General features: G+C 41.4%; 2 protein-coding genes across 4 annotated transcripts in view; one reads left to right on the plus strand and one right to left on the minus strand.

Moving 5' to 3' along the window:
• The window catches only part of LOC147305275 (uncharacterized), a 64,324-nt gene that overhangs the window by 21,269 nt on the left and 16,050 nt on the right, over nucleotides 1-27,005 (minus strand). Inside the window, exons 4-5 of one of the 2 annotated variants that reach the window (XM_086278578.1) lie at nucleotides 2,613-2,765; nucleotides 2,145-2,217 (exon numbers count right to left, since the gene is read on the minus strand). The exons of the other annotated variant lie outside the window; for it this stretch is intronic. Of the exons in view, the coding sequence (XP_086134704.1) occupies nucleotides 2,628-2,765 (138 nt within the window). The 3' untranslated portion in view covers nucleotides 2,145-2,217; nucleotides 2,613-2,627. Of the gene's footprint in view, nucleotides 1-2,144; nucleotides 2,218-2,612; nucleotides 2,766-27,005 lie in introns of those variants that run through there. 2 annotated transcript variants of the gene reach the window in all.
• Nucleotides 7,481-27,005, plus strand: part of hdac7a (histone deacetylase 7a) — a 75,933-nt gene continuing 56,408 nt past the window's right edge. The window contains exon 1 of one of the 2 annotated variants that reach the window (XM_086278576.1): nucleotides 7,481-7,499. Coding sequence is in view for 1 of the 2 variants with exons in the window: in XM_086278574.1 (XP_086134700.1) it covers nucleotides 26,288-26,306 (19 nt within the window). In the remaining variant the exon portion in view is untranslated. Of the gene's footprint in view, nucleotides 7,500-26,136; nucleotides 26,307-27,005 lie in introns of those variants that run through there. The other variant, XM_086278574.1, reaches the window with a different exon arrangement.

The raw sequence follows: 27,005 nt of genomic DNA on the forward strand, positions 1-27,005 counted from the left end.
AAGAGGAAGGAGGGAGAGAAAGAGATGTGTCGGGTGAAAACAAGAGGGTGGGGTGTTTAAAACGAGAAGGATCGCGGGGTTACAGAAAGAGGCTGCGGTAACGCTGCTGACGCACATGTGAAACACGGAGGGGAGGGAGGGATGGAAAGGAATCTCTGGCTGGGATCACCAAAACCTCGAGACGAGGTCAGAAAGCCACTGGCGACATGATGAACACACACACACACACACACTAGAGTCCGAGCAGCACTAATAATAACAGATCTAATAGTAGTTTAATGGGTGATAATCAGTGATCGTTTAAAACCACGTGGAGCACAGGAAAACGGGGGTGAAACCTCTTCTGCGCACACTTTATAATGTGTGGGATATTTAACAGTGTGTGTGGGTGGGTTGGAGATATCATTTTTAAAACATTTTGTTGTATCGCTGTTGTTATTTCCCACTTCTGGGACAGTCCTCTGTCCCTGTCCTCTGTGTGTTTACCGACTCTGACATTAACCAGTGTGTTGCACGCTTAGTTTGTGTGTTGGCTTTTTGTATAGCTGTGTTTAACACTCACACATGCAGTTTAATGTCAACTGCAGGTTGTGATAATCATGTGCGCGCTGTAGTTTGTCTGTCTGCAGATGCGTGCGTGCACGTATATGAATATGAATTCATTTTATATTGCACGGGTATGTTAATAAGTACATCCAGAGGCAGAAAAGTCACCGTTGGTATGTATGCGGGGTACATGTGTGCGTGTGTGGTTGCACGCTTATGTGCGTGTATGTTCTGGCCAGTCAGAGCGTGGGAATGTGGTGAAGGATTTCTGTGGTATTTTTAATGTTTGTTATTAAATATTACCACAAGGGACTAGGACCAAACCCCAGACACTCCTCTTCTTCTCTTCCTCGTCCTTCTCTCCCTCTACTCCTCCTCCTCCTCCTCCGAATAACAATGAAACCAAAGCGACTCACCACTTGGTTTAAATAAATCTGACACTTATGGAAACAAAATCCTGACCAGACTCTGGAAGGGGTAAAAAGTCAAAATAACCATGGTAACACAAGAAGGCAAAACTACTTAGAAGTAAAGCAAAACTATCAAAAAAAAGAAAAACAAAGTGACACCCAGCAGCAGGTGGAGACGTTATTATGGGATATGGGGAACAACAGGTCAGCTCAGTCATAAACCATCTCTTTTTTCTGAATTCCCAGATTTTAAGCAGTGATGTTGGCTGAGTGTGTTTCCATTCTCCTCACATCACAAATAACAGTAAGTTCCAAGTTAATGGACCCAGTTAACCTAACATACCCTTACCTAATTAAAAAAGAAAGAAAGAAAATTACAATATCTTTGTATACTTTGATAACTTGATCAATTTTTCAAATGTATTGCTGTCCAGGGCTGGGGGCAGCTGACCTGGAAGTGTCGGTCCTGCAGGTCTTGAAATGGCTCCTTGAATGTCTCTCCAAAAAGAGGCACTGAGGTTAAAATTACCAACCTAAATTAAACTCCAAAAATCCCACCTGGCAGTGATCAAATCGCAGACGTTAATGTGGAGTCCAGAAACCTGGACAGCTGAACTCATTCATTTAATATTGCTCACTCAGAAAAATCAAGTTACTCCTAGTGCTCTCCACTCACAATGAACACGACCCCTACAAACTAAGAAAACAAAAGTTAGTGAACTGTACTTAGTTTTTCTAAGGAAGAGAGTTTGCATCATTTTTTTAAAGCAATGACAACAACATGAAATTTTACAAAATCAAACCTAAATCTTAAATCTAAACTCTCAAATTGACCTTTTATAGAACCTTATCACTCTGATGGTGTAAAACTCCACTGAGTTCTCACAAGGGTACTTTGTGAACCAATGCCCTGCATGTAGCATGTTTAGGGTGCGTCTATGAAGTTCACAATTTTGTAGTTTAGTACCTACTTTTGATGATTTATTTATTTATTTAGGTCAATTCATTTGTCATTATGATTGTTTTCTATCTCTTTATGGCTGTTTTGCTTCACATTTTGATTGAATTATGGGTCTCGGGGTCTCAGCTGATAAGACCAGACAAATGTTCTTCTTCCTCTTCTTCTTCTTGCTTCTTTAAATTTTGTGGTGAATGTTTTCCTATGTTCCGTGACGTGAACTTGGACTTGCTTCAGTTGTTTGAATTTGGAGTTGTCGGAGTCAAAGTTGACTGAAAAGTCATACGGTGTTGACGTGTTGGTCTGGAAACAGGAGAGCAGAGCAGCTTTTATACCGATAAGAAGAGTAAACAGTGTGAGCGATTATCAGATCCTCCCATCTTTGCAAATTTGATCTTTCCAACCTCGGTGTCAAACTGGACTGGATGCATTTTTTTGTACTGGAAATGTCAAGACTAATTTTTCCTGTTTAAAAAAAAAATCCTCTGCACAAAAAAAATGTTCCCCATCAACGCTACAGACAGACCCCATTCAAAGCTGACATAAAGATCTGTTTAAATGTATTTAACTCTCCTTTTCGCTGTTTGAAACATGTGCTACGAGAGGCTCTGTTTGTTCAGAAAGAAAAGTTCAAGCCTTGGGTGGAGCAGACAGATGGATGGATTCAGTGCATACAGTAAACATCTTTTTTTACTTACCAAATGCAGACCTCATTATTTTCCTCCAGCTGAGCATTTTTTCATCTTTAAACTCTCACACCATCGAAACTCGCCCCTCCAGAGACTCTTTCCTGTCGACCATCCCGACAGGGCGGTATTCGTGTCTCTTTGGTAGAGCACGAGGCTTATTTCCTATCAAAGGCAGATATAGTGCAGATCAGAGGTCATATAAACAGGAATTCCAAAGTACACAACAGGAACGCCTATTTTTAGTTGAATCTGATGACTTACATTTCTTTCTTCTTGTTTTCCAGAAATGGGGGATGAAAATCTTCCAGTGACATGAGGCAACCTCTCTTTTTCTGTTCTTTCTTGTTAATTTTAGTGAAAGATTGATTTTATTTTTATGTGTTCTGCTTGGTCATATATTTCAATGATAATAAACCTCAGGGTCATCCTGTTCAGGACACATCTCATCCGTGGGATTAGTTTGAAAGGTGTATACTTTTCCAGTGCTCAGTCCACAGTAAAGTCTTTCGAGACAAACTTTTGTCCCCCACATTCCCCCATCAGCCCCCGCCCTTTATATGTCACCCATTTCCATGTGTTTCCAGCTTTTCTCCATTTTTCTGTTTGTTCCTCTCATCTCCGCCTCTGCCTCTCAGCTATCTGTCTTCTTGTTCTTTCCTTAAAGAAGCATGTGAGAGCGCAATCACGGAGACTCCAAGCTTTTCCGCACAAGCAGCCAAATTTATCCTCGTGGTTTTCCGCATGTTTATTTTGGGTTTTCTTGAGGGACGACATATCTGCGGGAAAACCAAACAGCCCAGAGCGGGTGCTTTCCCTCTGGGGATCATCGAGGCGCGGGTAAAAATAGGAACGTCTTTTTTGGGGAAATGGAATTAAAGATTAGTGAGGGCCTCCCGAGGGTCCCCCACCTCCCCTCACAAGAAGATGGCAAAGATCATAACTCTTTTTTTCTTTCTTTCTTTCTTTGTTTTTTTCTTTTTTAAATATCTTTTTTCCCATTCTGCAGCGAATGTTGAAAATGACAAACTGGGTCTCGTTTTAGACACAATAGAAAAGCACCACTGCTATCCGCTGCTCTCCATTTTTAATCTGACTGTAATTTCCTGGAGCAATTAGCACCAAAACATCACAATTATATAAACGCCGGTGGAGCAAATCATTCTGACTCCTTTGCGGTCCCGCCACCTCTCCTATGTAAAGCTACCCCAAAGAGGGCATTAATCTCTGTCATCACTTTCAAAAACTCTTTCCTTCATGCTTTTTATTTTCTCGCAGCTGAACTCGATGGCTGTCATTGTAGGATGTGCGTGTGGGTTGTAAGGAATTCTGGGATAGGAAAAAAAACCCTCCTCCGCTCTGACTTCTTGGTTTGACCTGTGTTCAACATGCTGTCTGCTATGGTGATCTACTACTACTTCTGCTACTACTGCTGCTACATTCATGGAAATCGTTTTTCTGCAGGGTGGGCGACCCGCTCGGATTGCACCAAGGGGGATAGTGGGCGAGCAAATTGTTTTGTTCACCCATGGTTTTTTTGTTTGTTTTTGGCTATAGCTACTCTGCAGGAAACCTTTACAATCTCTGGGTTGCTCTTATTCAACAACTGCTATCCATATAATGTCTGTGTCTTCCAACCTAAAACCGAACAGGGTTTCACTACTAAGGATGGGGCTCAAACATGTGCATGATGACAAAGCAATGCTCCAGCAATGATGATATCTGACTCATATTCTTACTCAGATGATAAAGTTGGGAGTTTTTTTCCCCCACATTTCTATTACTGTTGGTTCTTTTCTTTTTTTTTTGCAGTTGTTGAGTCTAAATATCATCAAGGGTGTTGGTTTAACTGCTGGATACAGTCAAAGGCTTTATAAGGATTCTGTGCAGTCAAACTAAGTACACCACATGATTAAGTAGCTTAGAATAACCTTTAGCAGTAATAACTTGAAGTAACTTTATCAGTGACTTTTTGGCCCACTATTATTTACAAGGTTGCTTAAGGTCATTGAGCTGTGTGGGATTCATTTATGTGCAGCCCTCTTCAGGTCCCACCTGAGTATTTCAATCAGATTGAGGTCTGGACTGTGACTGGGCCCATGCAGCACCTGGATTATTTCCTTTTTCAGTCATGCTGTTGTAGTTTTGCTGCTGTAATCCTGATTTTTGTCTTGTTGCATGATCATGGTCCAGTTTGGCCCCAACTGTTGGCTGTTGGCAGATGGCCTCACATATGACTCTAGAACTACATGGTCGACTAAAGTGACTGCAAGGTACCAAGAGCTTGTGGCTAGAAAACAAGCCAAAATCATCACCCCTCCACCACCGTGCTGGACTCAGTATGAGGTGTTTGTGCAGTGCATTATAGCCAAACATCTCCAATTTTCTCCCATTTGTAAAATGACATTGTTTCTGAACTCTCATGTCCTTTCAAACCCTTTTGAGACTAGTCATACTTGTCTTTTTCTGATCTAACATGCTATCTGAGAACGAACAAATTTGCTGGGGCATCCACTTCTAGGGAGATTTTAGCACTGAGTTAACACACAAACCAAAGGGCTCCAGATCAGAAAAGTGCAATAATACTTTTGCTTTTGCTGATCATCAATTAATCAGCATCCTCAGAATTTGTGTGGAAGCAGTACGGATGTGTTTAATTTTCCTAGGACTGCATAAAGTGCTGTGAAAGCTCTTCTTTCACATGACTGTATATTATTTTGGAGTACATTAGTTAGTGTTAGAGATATGGTTAGTGATAATAATTAAGTGTAGTCGGTAAAAATTGTGACCAGAAATTCCAAAAAGTGGAAACAGAAAGGGGATGTGGTTATCAGTTTTTGTTGCCTCAGCAAATGGCAGTATGACGCAAAGTGGAGATATGGTCAACTAACGAAGACGTTCAAACTGTAGTTCATATGTGAAAACACCAGAGAAGGATACAAAAGTAACTAATCTGACTATGCCCATAGGTTAAAAAAAAATAAGAAAAAGAAAGTTTAAGCCACAGAAGCACGCGGCTTTATGTCTACGTCAGCACTGACCACAGCTCAGTCATCACCATCACTCAGCTGGTCACTTGGGAGTGGCTGGGTCTCAGTAGTCTGCTGTCACTGTGACTAATAAGAAGCATCTGCACATCCATAAATATAAACAGACACACAGACTATTTTATACTGCACACAGAGTGACTGGTGCACATAAAACCTCCTAATAGTAGGGGTTACACAGTACATCCACATATGTGTGCAGGAAAAAATCATATCCAGAATGCAGCTGAGATTTGTGTGAAGACTCCAGTAGTTATTGGACCCAGAAACCAGGAGAATAGTGAATCACATAAGCTGGATTGAATTGAGAGTTAGAGCAATCCATGAGAAGCTTGAATAGTCAGAGGGCCCGGTGGCGCCAGTGTCCGGCAGCCTCGCCTCTGTCAGTGCCCCACAGGGTGGCTGTGGCTACAATGTAGCTTGCCATCACCAGTGTGTGAATGTGTGTGTGAATGGGTGGATGACTGAATGTGTAAAGCGCTTTGGGGTCCTTGGGGACTAGTAAAGCGCTATATAAATACAGGCCATTTACCATTTATTTGTAACTTTATTATATTTATAGCACGATCATTTCTTTTTAGGCCAGAGAAGAGAAGAAGAAAAATCAGCTTGTGCATCGGATATTTGGGGGAACATAAACTGAAATGTAGAACATAAACATTGTATGTATTACAGTTATGTAATTAATGTGTATTCCTTTATTTTCACAGTGAAGGAAGAGTCACGTTGTTAAACATGTAGCTGCATGAAGGAGAAGGCAAGCTAATTATAATATTAACACTGCAAACAGTGGCTAACAGCTAGCTTGGCTTTCTCCAAAGGTTAAAATAAAAAACTCACTCTGTAGTGACAGAGTGAATATAATACTGTTTTAAATAAATAAATAAAACTGTAAGAATGAAGTAAAGAACATATAGCGTGCTAAAATTTGAGTGTAGCCAGGTTAGCTTTTTCTACTTTTTACAGTGTTTATGCTAGGCTAACTAAGCTAGCCCTTTTAACTGGACAGTGTGTGTGTTTGTGTGTGTGTGTGTGTTGCACAAAGTGCTTTTTCAGCAGGTTAATACCATTTCGGTGAGCATTGTTGCTGGGAGCTATAAAAAGGTAAGTTCTGTCACCTTGTCATGACTTGCTGGGTTTTTCCTGGCAATCAAGCTAGAACCCAAAGTTAACTTACCTAAATTTAACAGTAATACTTTAACTATTATTAGTATTCTTAACCTCCTAGGACCTGGTGTCCAAATATGTGGATATCACATTTTGGGTTGTCTAGACCAAAATACACAATTTTGCCCTACAAGGGCCTGATATCCACTTTCGAGGACATTATACTGCCACTGTTCTATCGAAATTTGAAACAAATGTCCTCATATGTCTCTCATTTGTCTCAGAAAAATAAATCAGGGAAAAAAAATCTGTTAATTCTTTGTTTTTACATTCATCAGGTCCCAATCAGCCCAACTAGCAAAGAGAAATTAAAAATGCATGCCATGAAAAAGTTCAGGTCTTAGGAGGTTTTAAAGCAGAGTAGAGTCAATTCTTTAACTAACCTTTTTAAGAACTTGCGTTATTTTTAATAAGTGTGCTACTGCTGCTAGACTACTGGAACTACTGGACAGATGTGGCGGTTTTCGTTTAGGACAGTTATTATAGTTGTTTCTACTCTACATTCATTTTATTGTTGATCTAACTGCATCGTATGGATCATTTTAGAAGACTGAAGTCCTAGACTCCACCTTTGTCTAGGGCACTGTTATTCTATGTGTGTGCAGGCAACGAGTCAAGGTCCCCCATCAAAGAGGAAATGACTTCAGAAGACCCGAGGGCCTCTGCAGGGCCAGGAGGGAGGCTGGTATGCACACACAAACACACATGAACTCACATGCACACCTGCAAGCCCATGCAAGAATGTGCACAACAGCTTCACACATACTAAAAGGTACTTGCTGGACAGCACACACATACACACACACTGTAAGCCACACATATATGTACTTTAAATACACTAACCCCAGCCTGTCATCTCCTGGGTCTGTTGGGTCTGACTGTGTTATTTGTTTTAGCTAGCCTGTGTGAGAGTTAAAAATGGAATGTTTCAGCTACATAAAGCACTTCCTGTTTTGATGACTCCCTCACTGAGCTGTTCCCCCAAGCTAAACAGTCCCAGAGCAACACGTAATGATGGTCGCAGGAAAAATTGTGCTTATTTTCATCTAAATAAACTAGACTTTCACTCATGGTTTTCCGCTTCCATCAGTGTGTCAAAGCACCTTCTCCCCATTGGTCTGCTTGCTTGCGGTGATGGAGGTCTTGTTCTTGTTTGTGTTGCACGGGGTCTTGTCTGTCTGCACTTTGAGAGTGTTATCACAAGAACAGGAAGTAAGCTCTGTGTTTTATTTGAAATCTACCTCAGGACAGATACTTTTATGGTACTGCACAGGGATGACACAGGGGGTATGTTATCATCACAGTTTGTCTGTTTGCAAAAGAAACCCTACCAGGCCTAAACACAGTACTTTATACGCTGTGTTTAAATATTTGAAATAATGCATAATGTCCTTGGACGAGGACATTTTCTCTGATATATCTTTTCCACTAACTCCCATTATGATACTGCTGTGAAAGTTCTGGCGTGGTGTCTTTTGGGACTGGGCCCACATTTTAGGAATGGGCAGGTTTGAAAACTGACCTAATACAGTGGTACAAGGCAAAAGTTGGGGTAACTGGTAAGATGTGGTAAAGGGGTATAACTTCCCTTCTAGCTGTCACCATATTTAAGTTAGAAAAGCTAAATTAATGATTGTAGTTTCATTAGTATTTTCAGTACAGGTGGGATACAGTTAGACTCTTGCTAAAATCCCAAGTGTTTCTCTTTAGTCAGCAATGCTGCAGTCAAACTAGAGAAAAAAATAGACTGCAGTACAACCAAAAATATTGCAACCTTGTGCAATGAACTTACCATTTTGTTGCCTTTGAAATGGTTGCTTTAAATATGGAGACGGGGCTGCAACCATTAGTCAGTTGCCATCTTCAAAACTACTTTGGTGCATCAAGACAGGAATAAAACAACAATAAAATGGACTCAGTCTAATCAGTGTGTGATTAAATTAGGTCCCAGATGACAAATACATGCAATTTGTTTGTGATAATTCAGCTATTAACTCTGATAAACTTGCCGTCTGCAACGTGTTGCTACAATATGACCATTTAACTGTGAAATGGCATAGGTGCAATGGAACTCTGCTTTTATATAGCAGTATAACCAGAATACAACCAGCTGGCAACCAGGTGAGTCGAGTTCCTTACAGCAACAAGATTGCAGAGTTACACTCATTGATGCAGACTGACTCAGATTGATTGATTGTTGTCTGCATGCATAAATTGCACAGCATTTATTTGCAAACCTTAACCACTTTGTCTAAGAGTGACTGCAGTGAATCCATGATTGCTTGGAGACAGGCAACCTGTGCAATAGACTGGATCAACAATGGTCAAGTGTTGCATGCTCAACCTCTGGGCGACCAGCTGTGTGTCATCTGTCCCCAAATATGAAAAAACATTCAGTGCAATCACCAAGCAACCACAATTTTTTCCTAATCACAAGGAGGCTGCTGTCCTATTTTTACTCTAGTGTGAGTGAGGTAAGAGGCACTTATCATATTTCTATGTGATCTATCAGATTTTTCACATTTGTAAGGAAAATGCATTTGTGGGTTGAGCAGCAGAGTTGAGTATGTGAGTTGTGCCCATGAAAAACTTCCCAGATCTTCTCTGCTAATGCTTAACAGCTTATTCTGCTGTTGATTCTTGTTCAACATTTGTTGGATTGGATGATTGAAGTTTGAAGATTTAACAGTTTATTTATTTGACAATCAGGGGCCTCTGTTGTAATATGTGGATCAGAATTCATCACAATGAGTGTGATTGTCGCTCTGGCACAAAGAGCACACCCAAGCTGATCCTACAGTATTCAATGGGGTTGAGGTCAGAACTGCAGGCAGGCCATCCCAAAGTCTGGAGGTAGTCTCTGATAATCCCAACTCTGTGGGGGTGAGCATTTTCATGTTTGAAGACCGAGTTTGTTCCCAGGCTGTAGAGATATGAAATTGCCAATGGTTGCAGAATCTCTTCCAGTAATGCTTCAAGTGATGACAAGCCTTTTCCACTGCTGCCCCGTACCATTAAAACGGTCTCCACCGAGAGCTGCTACCCTATTGGTGCAGCAATCAGCATAGCATGCTCAGTGTTTTCTCCACACTTTGACCCTACGATCCAACTACCATAGACTGAATCTGGACGCATCACTGAACACAATGATTCTCTACATGTTCAGGTTCCAGCGCAAACGGGCCTGACAATGAGAGGCAGCTATTGCAGGCCTCCTGGCAACCCTTTGGGACCGACCGGTCATTGGCTGCGTCTAGTCTGTTGTGGATTGTCTGGGCAGAGAGCCGTTGGCATTATCATTCTGCAAACATTGACTGCAGTCTATGGTTCCTAGGTGCTGACAGAGTGATGAAACTGTCGTCTTGTGGATCTCATCTTCTTGGGACTCCCACTTCATGGCTTGTCTCTGACATCCCCTGTTATGTTAAAAGTTGGTCTTCAATTTGGAAATGGTATGAAGGCTCAGACCAGGATATGCTGCAGCTGGGTTTTGCAGAACACCAGCTTGAAGTCACCCTATGGCACTGGCCCTATCCAGATCAGTGAACATGCCATACTTGTAGCAAACACCAGCTGACCGCTGTAGCAGGCTCCATGCTCCGAGGTGCTGCTAATCAGGCACCTGATTGTCAGCACTAGAAGCTCAAAACAAGAGTCAATATTTTGTGCTAACATTATCTTTGGTGGCGACACGACGTCATGTTTTCCATGCACTGAGAGAAGCCACTTAACTTCTACACAGATAGGACCTTATCATAGCTTGTGCAAATAGCCTTTGTGGTTGTTTTCTCACATTTACCTATGCTCATTTTAGAATCATCTATTAGTCTGACATGCATATTTCTGGACTGTGGGAGGAAACCTGAGAGCCTGAAGGGAAACCCACACAGGAACAGAGAGAATATGCTCACTCCACACAGAAAGACCCCACCACACTGAGCTGAAGAAGAAGTAATCCAACAGAAAGCCTAAAATAATGAAAAGCAAGACATAAGCAGATTGCAAACATAAAAACAATTTCACCTAGAGCTAATAATTAGCTCACTCATTAGGGGAGTTTCAAAGTGATGCTTGTCTTTGTGGTATTAAACAAAATAGCTTTAGAGTTGAATAAAACAAGGCCAAATAAAACAAACATCTTAGGTTGTGGAAAATTAGACACTTTTAACAGATTTTGAGCGATTTCATTTATTGTGTTTGTCCAGTTGTCATGGAATCGCATTTTTCTCCGATAACTTCAAGACTACAAGTACCAGTTTCACCTCTGAGTAAGGAATCCTATCAGTGGACCTTTTGGTGACTTTAGGTGAACATAACCAAACAAAAGCTCCAGTTTCCAGTTTCACTAAATTCAAGAAATCATCGCACTCTGTATCAGACTCATTAAACATGCAAACGTCCGCTGAGTAACATTTGTAGCCGTTATCCCCACTCCCCTCGCAGTTATGATTAAAAACAGAAAATCGTCTAATGGCAGAAATCCACGCTCCAGATGTTTATTCGTGATTTTTGGCAAAATACCAGCTGTTCTGTATTCTCATCACACCCAGGTTTTTCTTTCTTTTTTTTCTGACGTTCTCCTGACAAACACAAATTTCTGCAGAGAGAAGTGAGCTGCCGCAGACGAGAGCTGATTACATCTCTGCGCTGCGACATTGTTGATGTTTGGCTGAGTGAAATTACAGGTGTTTCCAGCAACAAAGTACATGCTTTCACACATACACACACATCTCCCACTCACTGCTCACTAAACCACAAACCCTCCCCCAGCTGAAACAAACCATTATATAGGTGCTTGCTATAGATCTGTGAGATGTACAGGGTCTGTGGTGGAGCTGCTAACACACACACACACACACACACACACACATATTTGAATTAACACACAAGTTTGTTCGTTCTCTTTTCTGTTGTCTTTCTCACCCACAACCACTTTTTTGTATTTTCCCTTGCACACACACACTTATAAATTCACACACACCCCACTTTGAAACATTTTCTCTTGTCCAGACTCTACACACACACACACACACACACACACACACACACACACACACACACACACACTCACACTCACACTCCCACTCCCTCTTCCTTTTCCCTCCCTTGTCTCTAATCCCTGCAGCTGTTGCTCTTACTCACATTGCTGCCTCCTCCAGACAAAACCTCATCTGTGTGTGTGTGTGCAGATGTGTATGTGTATGTATGTATGTGTGTGTGTTAGTGTGTGTCTTAGAGATAAGGAAAGTTACGTGTTAAATCAAGGAGGAGGGACAGAAAGAGCAAGGCTGCAATGAGAATGAGAGGATGGGAGATGGAGAGGTGAAGGAAAATCCCCCTCCCCACAACACACACACACACACACAAATCCCCCCTCCCTCACAGTCTCGGGAGAGCCTCCGTCTTCCCCTTCTCCCAAACCCATTGTGTTCCCCCTTCACCTCCTTCCTCCGTCCATCCATCTCCACATCCTCGGGGTTCTGCTTTCGGATATCACAAATCTATCAGCCGCATCTGGCTCCATCATGAATGTCAAGTGGAGAGTTGGCAGTGTGCAAATAGTAGCTAAATATATAACAGGGATATTACATCTCAGAAAGACGGCTGTGGTTTGGACAGGGTTCATTTCAGTTGTGTCAGAAGTGAACAGTCTGATGAAGGAGATTTGTTTCCGCACTGAAGTTACAGTGACACGAGAAAAATATTTTTATTCTGCTCTATTTGTCTTCAGGCTGAGAAATATACTAGAAAGTAACCCTATTTCTATCATTCTGGCCACATTACTTTTAGAAGCACGTCCGTCTGACCATAGCCACTGTGGTTGCAAGGGATATAGTAGATAGTCACCACTAAAGGGACAGTCAACCAATTTTCACATGTCACGCTAACAGTCGAGTCATGAGAAGTGCCGCTCAGTCTGTGAAAACAGTTAAGCATCTACATCTTAACGGTTCTGCAGGAGCTTTGCCACATTTGAGAAAATAACCCCTGACGATGACATCAAAGTTCTCCTGGTTTGAGTACTTGATACGACAAATGTGTAACAGAAAGCTTGGGTTACAAACTTGCAGCATGAGGGTTGGAAACATGTAGGATTATCAGTGTAATGACCCAGAAGTGTCTGAGTGGCATCCACGATGCACTCAAAAAAAATGAAATTGGGTGGTTGTTGCATGTACAAGATTCAAACTTGTAATTTGAACTAAATAATTTCATGTTTCTATGGTGAACGTAATTAAATCATGTAGCATCTGCATGAAATTCAGAAACTTAATTTGTTCTTGTTGAGATGACATGATACAATCTAGTAAGAGTGGTTAGTTGCCTGGACTCACGAAATTCGCAAGATCACATTAGATGTCAAATTGGAGAAAAATCACTGGAGTTTTAAGAGGCAGACAACTACACCCACACCACGTGTATGCTATCGCTATTTATTGTGGTTTAACCTGTCAAGGACAAAAACGTACAGAAAATTCTGCATCAAGCCTTGTAATCATAGCTTTTCTACTTTTGGTAAGCCTGGATTGACAGCTTGGTGGTGTGATGGTTAGTGCTGTTACCTCACAGCAAGAAGGGCCTGGGTTCAAATCCACAATCTGGCTGGTTTGCAGTGTGTAATTAGAGTTGGGTTAATTGGTGATTCTAAATTACCCATGAATGTAAGTGCAAATGGTTGTTTTTCTCTATGAAATCATCAACCCCCATATTGGTTCATTAAGCAAGACTAGCAGTAAATGCCTTGATTAACAAAGTAGTTGTTCAAACAACAAGATTTCATTGCATTTTCCTAAAGTTTTTAACTTGTGTAGAATGAATTAAAACAAATTTCACTCTACATACTTAAATAAATCACTTCAAGTCAATGCAAGTATACTACGTTGATTCAGCATAATCTGATTACATTAAACCACCAAATGCCAAATGTGTTGGTTTGACATGGTCAAAAATGGGTTATTGTACTTGGTTAAATCACGTGGAAAAAGGTGCCATGATTAAATTGTGTTTATCCAACAACAGATTTTTTTGAGTGTGGAAGTCCGTCAAATTCTCTGAATGCTTTAAATACTCGTTGGGGCTTCCTCCTTCCTCCTTTAGTCTGGACAGATCAGAGTGTGTGCATTCAACATAACACAGCATTGTAGTGTTTGAATAGCGTACAGTGTCTAGGTTTTACTGAAACTTGGATGACTTGTAAGCATATGGTGGAAGATTTCTAAACCAAACACTTGCCTATTTATTTTTCATACATGTAACAATTGCTTTCAGAAAATTATATTAAATGGCAGGATGCGCAATGAGCATGAGAGTTGGTTTGTGACCGGTAATTCCGATGTTGGTAATGAAGTCACATTTCTCACCAGGTTACCGTCTTTATGACCTGCATAAAACACCGCAGTGTGCACAGGGTGAAGTATCTGAGCGGTGCTTTTAGGTTCACCGCTCTCGAGCCACATCAAGAACACCTGCCGCAGCATAATTATGTAGCCTAGTGCATGAGCAGTCAAATTTTCTAAGCAGATTTTTGTTTTCTTTTTGTCTTCTTTGACTTCACAGTCACATTTCGTTTGTCTTGACTTTTCCATCAAGCTCGAGAGAAGTGTTTAGAAAAGAGACAGGATTGTGGGAGTAATCCTGTAACTCTAATGTATTAGAATTATTTCTAATATTATTCAAACTCACTACACAGTGTTCTGAAATGTGAAAGTACATATATGGTGTTATTACTATATATTATTATAAGTCTATCAACTGCAATTGTCCCCTCAATGGTCACTCAGATCTCATTTACACATTTTATCACAAACTTTTTGTGTTTGAATAACTTATCTAGACAAAGGAAACCCCATGCCAAGTATAAATGTAAATGCATCTGAGCATAGGAACCTCTACAGTGTGTCTCACAGGTGTTATATGGCTGAACGAGCGACTCTGTTCTCTCTGATGCCTCCCTTGCAATTACATTGATAAGCAAGGAAACAACAAAATACAACATCAGCCGTTGCATAATGCCAATACGTTTGTGGCAGTGTGATGAGTAAGGATTTCACTGTAGTAACCAAGAAGATCTTCGATGTTGCAGTTATTTTTGTTAGAGGGTGGATTCTTACCAAAAACCAAAGATCGTTCAAACTTTGAAAGTTGTGGTTTTTTTTGCTACTGAGTAAAAATAAAAATGTATGCAAATAAGAAAAGAGCAAATGTGACCCATTCCTCTATGACTAATCTTCAGTGTGATCTTCAGGTGTTCATTACTCAAAAAAAGTAATGCATTACACATAGGCTACCGTTTTACACACCAACACAAATACATATCCTAATGAGCACACACATGTGATCTTTCTGTAAGCTTTTAAGTTACAACACAAAATCGACAACACGAAGATGAAGATGAAAACCAGCGTAAAGAGGCTTCAAAACGATCTCGGTCTGCATTCACTTAACTTCATTATCATTTTGAGTTCTTGGCTAGCTTTGTGTTAGCATGCTGTCTGCGCAGATGCTAGCAAAGAGCTTAAGTTATGTTAGCTGTACAATGCAGCTGTTTCTGAGGTGAATGCAGTTTGCACTTTAGTTTGAAATGCATTACCCCCAACACTGCTCATCTTTGAAAGGTGGGCTTTCTTACTCCTTATCCTACCTCTACCTACTTTCTTTTTGGCAGAAACATAGCCATCCAATAGAGGGTCTTGGACAGCAAATCTGCAAAGAGTCACATATGTTGCCACTCTTTTGACATTTAGGTACAGCAGCAAGTTGGAAAAAATAGCAATGAATGCGGGTCTGCAACTCCTTTTGTGCGCTCTCTTGGCAATTCATCGAGCAAATTTAAATCCAGTCACAGTGTGGACAGGTGCTGAGCATGTGAACAAATATCTGACAGATAATATTCAAATAATAGATGTACAGATTACATGATATAATCTGTAAATGCACTTTTATAAGGTTATGACAGGTTATGTCATGCAGTTTTGCATCTGTCACTTTAAGTATTTGAACCTTACGGAGGTTATAATGCTAATGAACAGATGTTCATGGGCCACTCATCTGGAAATAAATAAATCCTTCCTCAGCTTTTGAGTGTTACACACTCTGAAACGACAATCAACATCAAAATCTATTTAAAATCCATCTGGGAAAAAATATTAACTACCATCCTAAACTGTTCCGTAGTGGCAAAAACTATTTTTTAAAAAAAGGCTGTGAGCCTCAAAATATCACTTCATAATTTTGGGTCTCAGTTAAAATCACCCACACCCACACAGGTGTTACCAGTGTAAACACAAATTATAGCCATGTGTCACTTTAATGGGCTTAATCAAATGTTCACGTCATACCCAGATGTCCATTGCACACATGATCTTGTGCTGCGTCTAAAAATACACAAACACACATCAGCCTGTCCGTGTGCAGCTGCTTGCAACTGTGGTTTATGAATACTCAGGGTAACACAGCTGTTAGTTGTCCTAAATTGGTAATTGTTGACATTATGGTGACCATGTGCCATTTTATTTATACTTGTGATTTTGCAAAAAAAAAAAGCTTCCTGTTATTTTAGAAAGGTTTCCACAGCCATTGTTAATGAGGATTTTGAAGGTATCAATTTTAATGTTGATTCAGTAATTTTGAGTATGCTTCATCTCTCAGTGTCTGTTATAAACAGTTTTAATGAGGTGGACAGAATGAACTATCCACACAGCCTCTGTCAAGCTTGTATACATCTCTGGCAGCATCATGTACACACTGATGTTTGGATAAAACTAGGGTTTATTTATATTCACTTTAGGCCATAACAACAAGCTGTTAAATACACTGAAATATGGCTGTTGACGCAGACTGTGGACTCTTAACAATGAGGTTCATTCTGTTCTCCAATCAGCTGATCACAATTTCTTCATTCTAGCTGGCACACATTTGGAAGACTGCAAAGAATAGCAAAGAGATGGACTGCACTGTTTTAAAAAGTTAGCCTATCACATGCAACTGAGAGCTTAACTGCAAACAAAATTCTATGAACTTCCTAAAAAGATCTGATGAAATCATTAGATCTGATGTTGCCAAAGAACTATACAAGCACCCCGTATCTAGTTAGCTTTTACAAAGCTAACGGTAGCTATACTTCACTTTCAGTTTACTCTACTTAGCTAGGCACGTCCCAAAAACTACTCATAAGTCGGAATTATCCTAATTCTGTCATAAAACACTGTATAAAAAATGCTTTAGCATAAATTAACACCTTAATAAAATTAACAACAGGTGCACTGGAGGGGCAACAAAGACCCTGTCATCAAAACAGAAATGATGTTACAGTTGGAGGACACTGACATTTTATCTCTCCTTATGTTTTCTCACTGTTTTTTCACCAGCTTTGCATTTTGCTGTGTTCAGTGTGACTACTGGTTGCAGGAGCTGATGCCTCAGCTGTACAGAGGTCACACAGGTAGTTCATCTACTCCACGATGGCACATCAGTACCTGGCCTCATTTGGCAAGAGTATGCTCGCAGTTCCTGAAAGATAAAGGATCGATACCATTGCATGACCTCCACACTCACCTGACCAGCAGAACACCTCTGGGACATCATGTTTCAGTCCATCTGACATCGTCAGGTTGCACCTCAAACTGTCCAGGAGCTCATCTGGGAGAAGATCGCCCCGAACATTATGATTAGGAGCATACCCTGATGTTGTCAGGCATGCACACAAACACGTGGGGGCTATGCAAGCTAATGAGTACCATTTTTAGTTGCTGCAGTGAAATGGACTAGCCTGCTGCATCATTTTTTCACTTCAGCCCTTTCATTTTCATTAAACCATGTAGCATCCTTTTGTTCATAACACATTGCCTAGTCCATATCAGTATAGATATCCAGCATGATTTCTTTACTCACTGACATATGATGTGCTTTCAAAGTGGGTTTTTTTTTCCAGAAGTAGTAGCCTAATACCTCTCGTTTTATTCTTTTCACTTGTTGCCACTACTGACTTTTCATGGTCTAAAAAGCTTATTTTTTTGGTAAAGCACTCCATCCATCCATGTTCTTCCACTTATCCGGGGCCGGATCGCTGGGGCAGCAGCCCAAGCAGAGAAGCCCAGATCTCCCTATCCCCAGCCACCTCCTCCAGCTTGTCCGAGGGAACACCCAGGCGTTCCCAGGGCAGCCGAGAGATATAATCTCTCCAGCGTGTCCTTGCTCTGCCCCGGGGCCTCCTCCCGGTGGAACATGCCTAGATCACCTCACCCAGGAGGCATCTTCGTCAGATGCCTGAACCACCTCAACTCTCTCCTTTTGATGTGGAGGATGAGTAGCTCTACTCTGAGCCCCTCCCAGATGGCCGAACTTCTCACCCTATCTCTAAGGGAGAGGCCAGCCACCCTTCCACTTGTATCCGCTTGTATCTCGTTCGTTCTGTCACTACCCACAGTTCATGACCATAGGTGAGGGTAGGGACGTAGATTGACCGGTAAATTGAGAGCTTCGCTTTTACACTCAGCTCTCTCTTCACCACAACAGACCGCACAGCGTCCGCATCACTGCAGCACCAATCCGTCTGTCGATTTCCTGCTCCCTTCTCCCATCACTCGTGAACAAGATCCCGAGATACTTAAATTCTTCAACTTGGGGCAGGAACTCATCCCTGACCCTGAGTGGGCATTCCACTATAGCACTCCACTAAAGCACTTCAGCAATAGCTTATTCTGGGTTCCTTAGATTTTTAGTACCCCAACATATAAAAGCATATAGGCATTTATTAGTCTCTTCTTAGCAGATGTTCATGGAGAGCTCTGAATCTCCTCCAGTTTGGGCTGAATACACTCTGTCCTTGTGCTGGCCGTTTTATGTGGCACATTTCAATCTGGATTTGTGAATACCAACAAAGTTTCCTGAGAGACAAATCTTTCATCATGATGTCATCAGGAAATTAAATGCTGGATACGGCTAATTTGAAGTGTATGAACAAGTGCATGGCAGCTTTGTTGCCACAGTGACAGCACACATGCATAATTTGGACACAAATTTGGACGGGGCGATTGTGGCTCAAGAGTTGGCAGTTCGTCTTGTAATCGGAAGGTTGCCGGCTCGAGCCCCGGCTCCGATAGTCTCGGTCGTTGTGTCCTTGGGCAAGACACTAACCCCGTTGCCTACTGGTGGTGGTCAGAGGGCCCGGTGGCGCCAGTGTCCGGCAGCCTCGCCTCTGTCAGTGCGCCCCAGGGTGGCTGTGGCTACAATGTAGCTTGCCATCACCAGTGTGTGAATGGGTGGATGACTGAATGTGTAAAGCGCTTTGGGGTCCTTAGGGACTAGAAAAGCGCTATACAAATACAGGCCATTACCATTACATCCTTTGATTCATAACTCATACTGTCAGTCCAACATTTACTCTCAGGCCAGCTCTACATTCTTCATGATCTCATATGTGCTATATGTTCAGAACTGAAGATCTGTGTGTGTGTATGCCCAATGTGGTTTAAGGTGAAGAAAAAGACATGACCCATGTTGGAAAGCTGCTGCGTGAGAGGCCAGAACCATACCACTTAACCTCTGCATGACACACACACACACACACCCAGAGTCCTCACCACATCCATTCACTGTAAAATCCCCCAACATATGGATGCTATAAATTCAACCAGACCTATAAATTCTTGCAAAATGCATTTGAGTTCAAACTATTCAGACTCTTTTCGGTTTGTCACTGTTTTTTATAAGATGTTAAAACCGTAATTCTTTGCAAAAAGACAGCTGGCATGTTAAATTGACCATGATCGCGACGAGCTCTGACACCCGGGGCTCCAACAGCCCTGCCACTCTTTGAATAAGAGGTGAAAAGCGTGGGCTGCATTTTTCTTCTAGCGCTTTGTCGAAAATAAACAGTAAACTTCTGAAATGTTACTTTTATGAATGAATGCATGAGGTTCTAGAAACTGTATTTCATTCTTTGCTAATAACAACCTCAATGAACTGTGCAGATACTTTACCGAAGCCCCAGCTGGCAAAAATTATTAGTAAAATAATCACGAACGTAAAACTAATCAGAAAGGGTTTGAAAATTCAAAACAATCCCTCTAGCCAAAGTTTTCCTTCCAGAACTTCAGTTAGTCAAAACCATTTTAAGGTCCTGCTTCCTAAATTATGTGGTCTTTCAGCAAATGCTAATAAAACAAGATGACAAAACAGCGTGTGTCGCTTTGCATTGGATAGGAAGTGAGTGAGTGAGTGCTGGGAAGCCGGGGGAGTATTGTATGTCATCTAACACTAACATTCTTTAAGTAGGTCAAGTAGAGAAGTGATGCTCAGCCTTTTCCATAAACCTACTGATGTAATGCTGACCTACAAAACAACAGCAGCTGCTGGGATCAGCGGTCTGGACCCCATCCTTTCCTTTCCTTTCCTTTCGTTTCCTTTCCTTTCCCTTTTTTAAACTTATATGCAGCTTAGTCATCCATATCATTACATCACTCTGTCATCACAGCATTAAGCATCCCAACCTTAACAGTATTGTTTTAGCTGCCTAATCTTTACCATAACCACAGCAGCTCATTTGTCTTTTTCTTCAGTTTGAACTTCATAGCTGTCCTGTCCAAACAAACACGGATTACTTTTCCATCACGGTTCTGCTTATGCATATATTTTGATTGAACTGATGTAAATACCTGTAAAGATGTTGTACAAATCTTCATTTCTAGGTATATGGGACTGAGCCACGTTGTTTACATCTGGGTTTCATTGCTGTTGCTCTGAGAGGAAGCTCTTATCCTTTCACTTAATAACAGCCAGAGTCACAGATGCTCCCAATAACAGCAGTAGCGAGAACACTGAGCAGCAACGGGATGCTTTATTGTCCTTGTAGGTGATTAAACAGACTTTTTAAAAAATCCATTTTAGGGCCATACGGCAAGGTTTTAAGATGATAGTGGCATGCTAACACACCGTGTTCACCTACTTTTAGTTTTGAAACTGGTCTCCACCAATTTCTAAACTAATAAATTGGTCTCTGCCTTTCAGCAAGCTTTGTCTTTTTCATGTGCATCCATCTAATAGTCATAACATTAGTCTCTAAGTTATCATTTTTATCGGTCTTTTAAAGGCAAAACACAAAAAAAAGGCCAACACAGCACTGAAACAAACACAAAGAGCTTATGCAATTAACATGATGATATATTCAGCACTATATAAGAGACTATTTTTGCATCAATAAGGTGATACCTTGTTCTTTGCGATTCCTTGGTGAGAACTAATAGCTAAAAACTTTAAGAAATTAAAAAGCATAAGTGGAAGGCCGAAAAATACCTACTGCAGATGAACAGTATCTGAAATGTATGTTGTTAAATAGGAGAAAAAAATCCAGCAAAGGCCTGAGAGATTCATCTGGGACTAGTTGCTCCATCTACTCTTTGTTTAAGGCTCATCAGAAATGGCCTCAGTGGAGGGATAACTGTTAAGAAACCATTCTTAAGAAGATAAACAGGGAGAAAAGAGTGAGGTATACCAAGTTACACAAGAACTGGGTGATTAATCCAATGATGAATCCAAAATGTGAAATGCAAATCACCCTGAGTGTCCAAGGAGAAGGTCAGGAGAGTGGTACAACAGTGAATGTCAATAAATACTTCATTGTGTAGTATAAAGACAGCATTGACGGTATACTGTCAGTGCAGAGGACGGAAATCAGAAAAGGTAGCTTGTGAAGCATCTGCTTACATTTTATTTAATTCAGTTGTGTAAATCCACAAGGAGCAGCAAACCTTAGAGCAGCATCAGCAGCACGGGTCAGCTGATTATAACCTGTACACAAACAAAAACTACTGCAGTTCTTAATACAAATTACTGTGAGATGTGATTCCAAACACAGTGCCAGAGAAGAAAATGTAAAAGTGGTCACATCAAATTCTGACTGACTCAAGCCTGCCCATATTTTAATAAACTCCTGCCCTTATTTCTTATTTTCCTTGCAAAGTATAAAGGAATGGGGGGTTTCTCATGACTTTTGCACACTGTACATGCAACAATAGTGGTAATTGTTTGAGTTAATTACTGTCGTTCACACTGCACACTTACTGTGCCCTGCTCACAAAAAAAGATCGGTGCTTTATTGTCATTTTTTTTTGTTCATTTTATATGCAAACCTGTATTTCCTGAACAGAACAAATTCCAAGGTACGAATGAATAGCAGACAACATGTTGAACTTGAGGCTTCCATATGCTCTCATTTAATACATTTATGTTGAAATTAGGCCCTGACCTCAGCTCATTTTGTCTCTCTCGTCCCAGTTTTCACCAGATCTGATTTCTCTTTCCCAGAATATTTTTAGCAGCGTTTGAGAGAGTACAGTTTTCTCCAGGAGTTACAGCACCATACGATCAACTGCCAGTCAATATGGGCTGCTCATGAATATCTTGCTTAATACCTACTAAGCATGAGCTCAAAGAGCTTACTGCATATGATTTTTGTTTCTGTAATGTCTTTGTTCTTTTGTATGCTGAACAGCAGCTTATTTAGACTGGAAATTTACTGTATGAAGACTGACAATATGGAGTGAGGACAATGCTCCGAGTCACAAGCAAGTTCACTGTATATGATATGTTCAGGTCTTGTGTTTCTTCTCTGGACCCCAGAACTGCTTAGTGAGGCTTAGCAGACCAGGCTGGTAACCAAAACAGAGGAGGGGAGCTGAAAACATACAACACAGTGTGCTTGGTCACTAATCACTGTGTACTAGCATCACACCCACATCTGAAGACATCTTTCCACGCGCGTGTGAGCGAAAGGCAGAGTGTGAACAGGAGTTTAGTCAGACAATGACAGAAAAGGTGTGTAACGGTCTGAGCGTGTGCGCTTTTGTAATTGTTAAGTCTGTGGTTAGAACAAAGAGTTGTTTGTCTGAGGTTTCAGAGAGAAGTTAGAGAGGACGCTGGTTTGATTCCCAGGAGAGATGTAGTCAAAGGTAGATGAGGCAACATCGGCGTGAGGCGCTGGAAAGTAACATCAGCTAAAACCCCAGGTTTGTGCATATGTGTGTGTCTATGCTCCAGATAGACACACACACCCCTCCAAAGGGACCTCGCCCTCATATTCAGTCATTTTAATGACAACCATATTCTCTGCGTTTGGACACACACACACACACACACAGTCCTAGTCACGCACTTGCACATGCACACACACTCACACCCTTATGTTTGCCATGCATTTGACAGTGAAGCACAGCATTGTTTTATTTGGTCAAAATGGGACTCAGATGTTTTGAGCGAGTCTCATAAACAACCTGCAGCAAGCCAGCCGTCTCATCAGGCTGCATTACCCAAATCATTGGAGGAGCCCAACAGATCTGACCACTCGCTTCAAATTAAAGCAAGGATTTTTTATTAAAATCTCATATCCTCCGTCTTACTGTGGGACCCAGGATTACATGTTGCTAGCTTGTGTTCTGCTGGGAAGCCTGCAACCTATTTGGGCCCCTATCCCAGGTTTAAAATATAAATTAATAAAAAATAAAAACCTGGGAGGGGAACACAAAAGGCCAAAGAGCATTTGAGGCTTTCATGAAAAAGTCAGACCAACGGCTGATATAGCTCTGCATTCTGCATCTCCACCCTCATTTTAGTGATTTTGACTCATTGTAGCATTTTCTGTGGAGGCTGTAATAGAGACCTCCACAGAGCTTTAATTAGTGTTTAGTGCTCTTACAGCTGGACTGTAAAGGTATAAATTAGAAGTGTGGATGTAAATACATAAATATGGTTGCCCGCTCCTTAGTTTGTGGCTATTTTATACTTTTCGTTTAGTTTGTCACAGAGCTTGCAATAAACAAGCAGCAAATCTAGATGTCAGAATCTTGCACACAGCTCTGCAATCCAACCTGTAATGTACTGTGGTGTGGTTTAAATACAGTTTTATCTTAAACAATCTGCTAAATACAGAATCTGCAGCTGACAATGCTTCCCCTCGCTGAGCATCATCTGAAAGAATTACTAACTTGCAGTGTTACTGTATTGCACAGCTTGCATTACTTTGATAATGAAGATCCAGTTCTTAACCAAAATTGGTGACACTGACTGTATAAAAAAGACAGACATAGCCACTGTGATGTCACCTACTGTTTTAAACCTCTGTTTTAATGTGAGAAAGAGGACGAGGAGAGGAGGTTGAGGTACAGATTTTAGTTTTGGATAAAGGTAGGAGAGGAAGAAGAGCAGTGGAGTAAAACATGGAGAGCCAAAGTCAGAAAGTAAAGGTTTATTTAGGTCTAGAATATTAAGTGTAATACAGCAGCCAGGGTGAGCATGAGCTAAAACATTACAAAGATTACTGGATACGTTTCTATGAAGTTCATCTCCAAAGTGCTGAATCCTATTACCACTGGTGATCCCACATAGCTTTACCTCAAATCTCACCATAGGTGATGAATGACCCAGTTTAGGCCAAGTTTTAGCTGTCAGACCTTACGTTTCACTCCAGAATACTTGACCTGGACAAGTTCATGGTCAGGTGCCCTTGCCCTAGTCCTGCGGCTGCAAAACAAGCCTGGATCATCACCACTTCATCACCGTACGTGACAGTTGGTATGAAGTGTTTTTGCTGATGTTCTGTGTTTGCTTTTCACTAAATTTGGGACTGTGCATTAAAGCCAAACATCTCCACTCTGGCCTCATTTGACATGGAGGTATGAAGTGAATGATTTCTATAGCTTTTTCTTGTGACGTGCTATTCTACATCTGATTTCTTTTTCTGTGTTATTGCACTACTGGAAAAAAAGTAAAAATGTCCACATTATAGCAGCAATGGATCCAACTGGTTCCAAAAAAAAAGCATGTACTTTAGTTAAGTACTTCTATATAACACAGTATCACTTGTTGCTTTTAGAACAAGACTTACCTGACTCCATTAAATATTTGCTGTGGCGACTGGGCCATCGTATTACAGCACATGGAAACAGTGAGCAGCAATCTGTGAGTGCTTTAGGATCCCAGTGAACTGGGATATTTTTTTTCCAGCACAGAACAGCTCTAAGTGTATTGTTTGAAATGCAAAATTGCAATAAGTGGATGAAGAACACGCACACACAGTTTGGATCTTGGTCTCTTCATCAGGTTCTTAATCAGTTCCTCCTTATGGACTCACATACACACATAAACTCACACAAAGGTTGACCCCGAGGGGAGGAAATTGAATTAGCAGTGTGTAATGCAGCTCCTTGTGTGTGTAATCAGCGCAGGCTTAGAATACAGGACCATTGTAAGACACTGTGGTCGGTGCCTGGAGAACCAGTAACCGCTGGGGGAAGCTGCTCTTATCACCAGATATGATTATAGCTGAGGGAATGTGTGTGTGTGTGTGTGTGTGTGTGGGAGTGGTGGTGAGATTTGTGTGGGAGTCATGACTGCGTGGGGAATGTGTGTCTACATGCCTGTGATGGTGCACAAGTACACAACTTTTAAAATGATGCAAATAAAAAAGAAGAAGAAGCTGAGAACTGTCGTCCCCCCCCCCCCCCCCCCCCCCCCCATGAGACCCAGCAATGCACTTTTTTATAATTTTTGCATCCAATGTTGCGCCAACAAAAATAATAGCGGCATTTTTTTACATTCGTTACAGCTAATGCTTTTGATCTGTGTACATTTTTTCTTTTGTTTTTTTTCTTATAGTGTTTTTATAGCCTGTGGTTAGAATAACAAAAATACATTCGTTTTTTTTTTGTTTCCACTATCATTGTTCGAAGCAGGCTGCAGGCTGTGTTTTCCACTGTGGATGTCATTGTTTTTCAATGTCTGTTAATTATTTTTGTGCTGGTATTTTGCCTCCTGATATAGTGTTTCCTGCTATTGTCTTTTTCTACCAGGCTAGCTGCCTCTGGACTTGAGCCAGCCAGTCCCTCCTACCTTAAAATACACAAGCACACATACACACACATCATGACCATGAGTGTGCGCACACACACACACACACACACACACACACACACACACACACACACACACACACACACACACATTCTCTGTCTCTGCCCTCCCTCTGCTCTCCCTTCCTCCTCTTGGCACTTGAGAGAAAACACAAGAAGTCAGTGATACGGCAAAACCAACTCTGTGTGTGTGTGTGTGTGTGTGTGTGTGTGTGTGTGTGTGTGTGTGTGTGTGTGTGTGTGTGCGCACACTCATGGTCATGATGTGTGTGTATGTGTGCTTGTGTATTTTAAGGTAGGGAGGGAGGGAGGGAGGGAGAGAGTCCACCAGTCAGCTCAGAGGGGTTAATCTCTCTCTCTCTTTCTCGCTCTCTCTCCCTCAGTCTCTCCCTCCCTCTGTTGCCTTTTGTTGCGGCCCCTCACTTTCTCAACTCTTGGACAGAGGGAACTGATACTGTGCCTTTGCATGTGTGTGTTTGTGTGTGTGTGTGATGTTGGAGAATCCTCACCACTTTCTGGAACTGTACATGAACATGACTGATGGGACTTTGTGAAGCACTCCTCGCGCTGAATGTTTACAAGGCAGACTGGTAAGGCAGTCCTGTTCTTGGGAAAGCTGTCTGATTTCATGCAAATGCAAAAGTGTCCGTGTGTGTCTATATGTGCGTGTATGTGTGTGTGTTTTTGGGTCTGCGTGTGGGGAAATGCTGTCAGCAATCCAGCAGATTATTTGCAAATGTGTGGTGTGTTTCTGCGTTTTTTGAGCTTTGCGAACTTTTTTTTTTAATGTTTTCAAGATATAAAAACGCTTGCAGAAGGTTCCTCTGTCTTTTTGCTTTCCTTTCATTCCACCTCCTCTCCGTATCCCCCTCTTTCTGCCCGGCCCAACTTACTCAAGTTACCGGCTTCCTCCTGTTGTTATGAGCCCCGTGGTTTCTCTGCAGTACTCTGAGGGCGCTCCCACGCTCTCTTAAAGAGAAAGAAAGGAAGGGAAACGGCGATAACTATTTCAGAGCCACAAAAGAAGTGGGAGAAGCATGGTACGGTTTCGCTCCACGTCTCTCTCTCTGCACCTCCGTGCAAATTTTTGTCCCTTTTAGCACTGAGCAATTTGGAAAAATGGATCTTCCTTTTGCACTGGTTGCTTACTTTTTTTTCTGGACAAAAGTTTTCTCTTTTCTTCCAAGGTGGTGGGGTAGTGAGAAAATTGGAAACAGAGCCACCCACAGTGGAAGTGAGTCAGCCCGGCATTTAGTGGTGTGTTGACTTTGGAAATGGCAGGGATTGGG

The sequence above is a fragment of the Aulonocara sp. 'chitande type north' Nkhata Bay genome, linkage group LG20 (assembly GCF_057382095.1).
Source record: "Aulonocara sp. 'chitande type north' Nkhata Bay isolate Kocher_YH1m ecotype deep benthic linkage group LG20, A_spYH_male_GT1.1, whole genome shotgun sequence".
Classification (NCBI taxonomy): domain Eukaryota; kingdom Metazoa; phylum Chordata; class Actinopteri; order Cichliformes; family Cichlidae; genus Aulonocara; species Aulonocara sp. 'chitande type north' Nkhata Bay.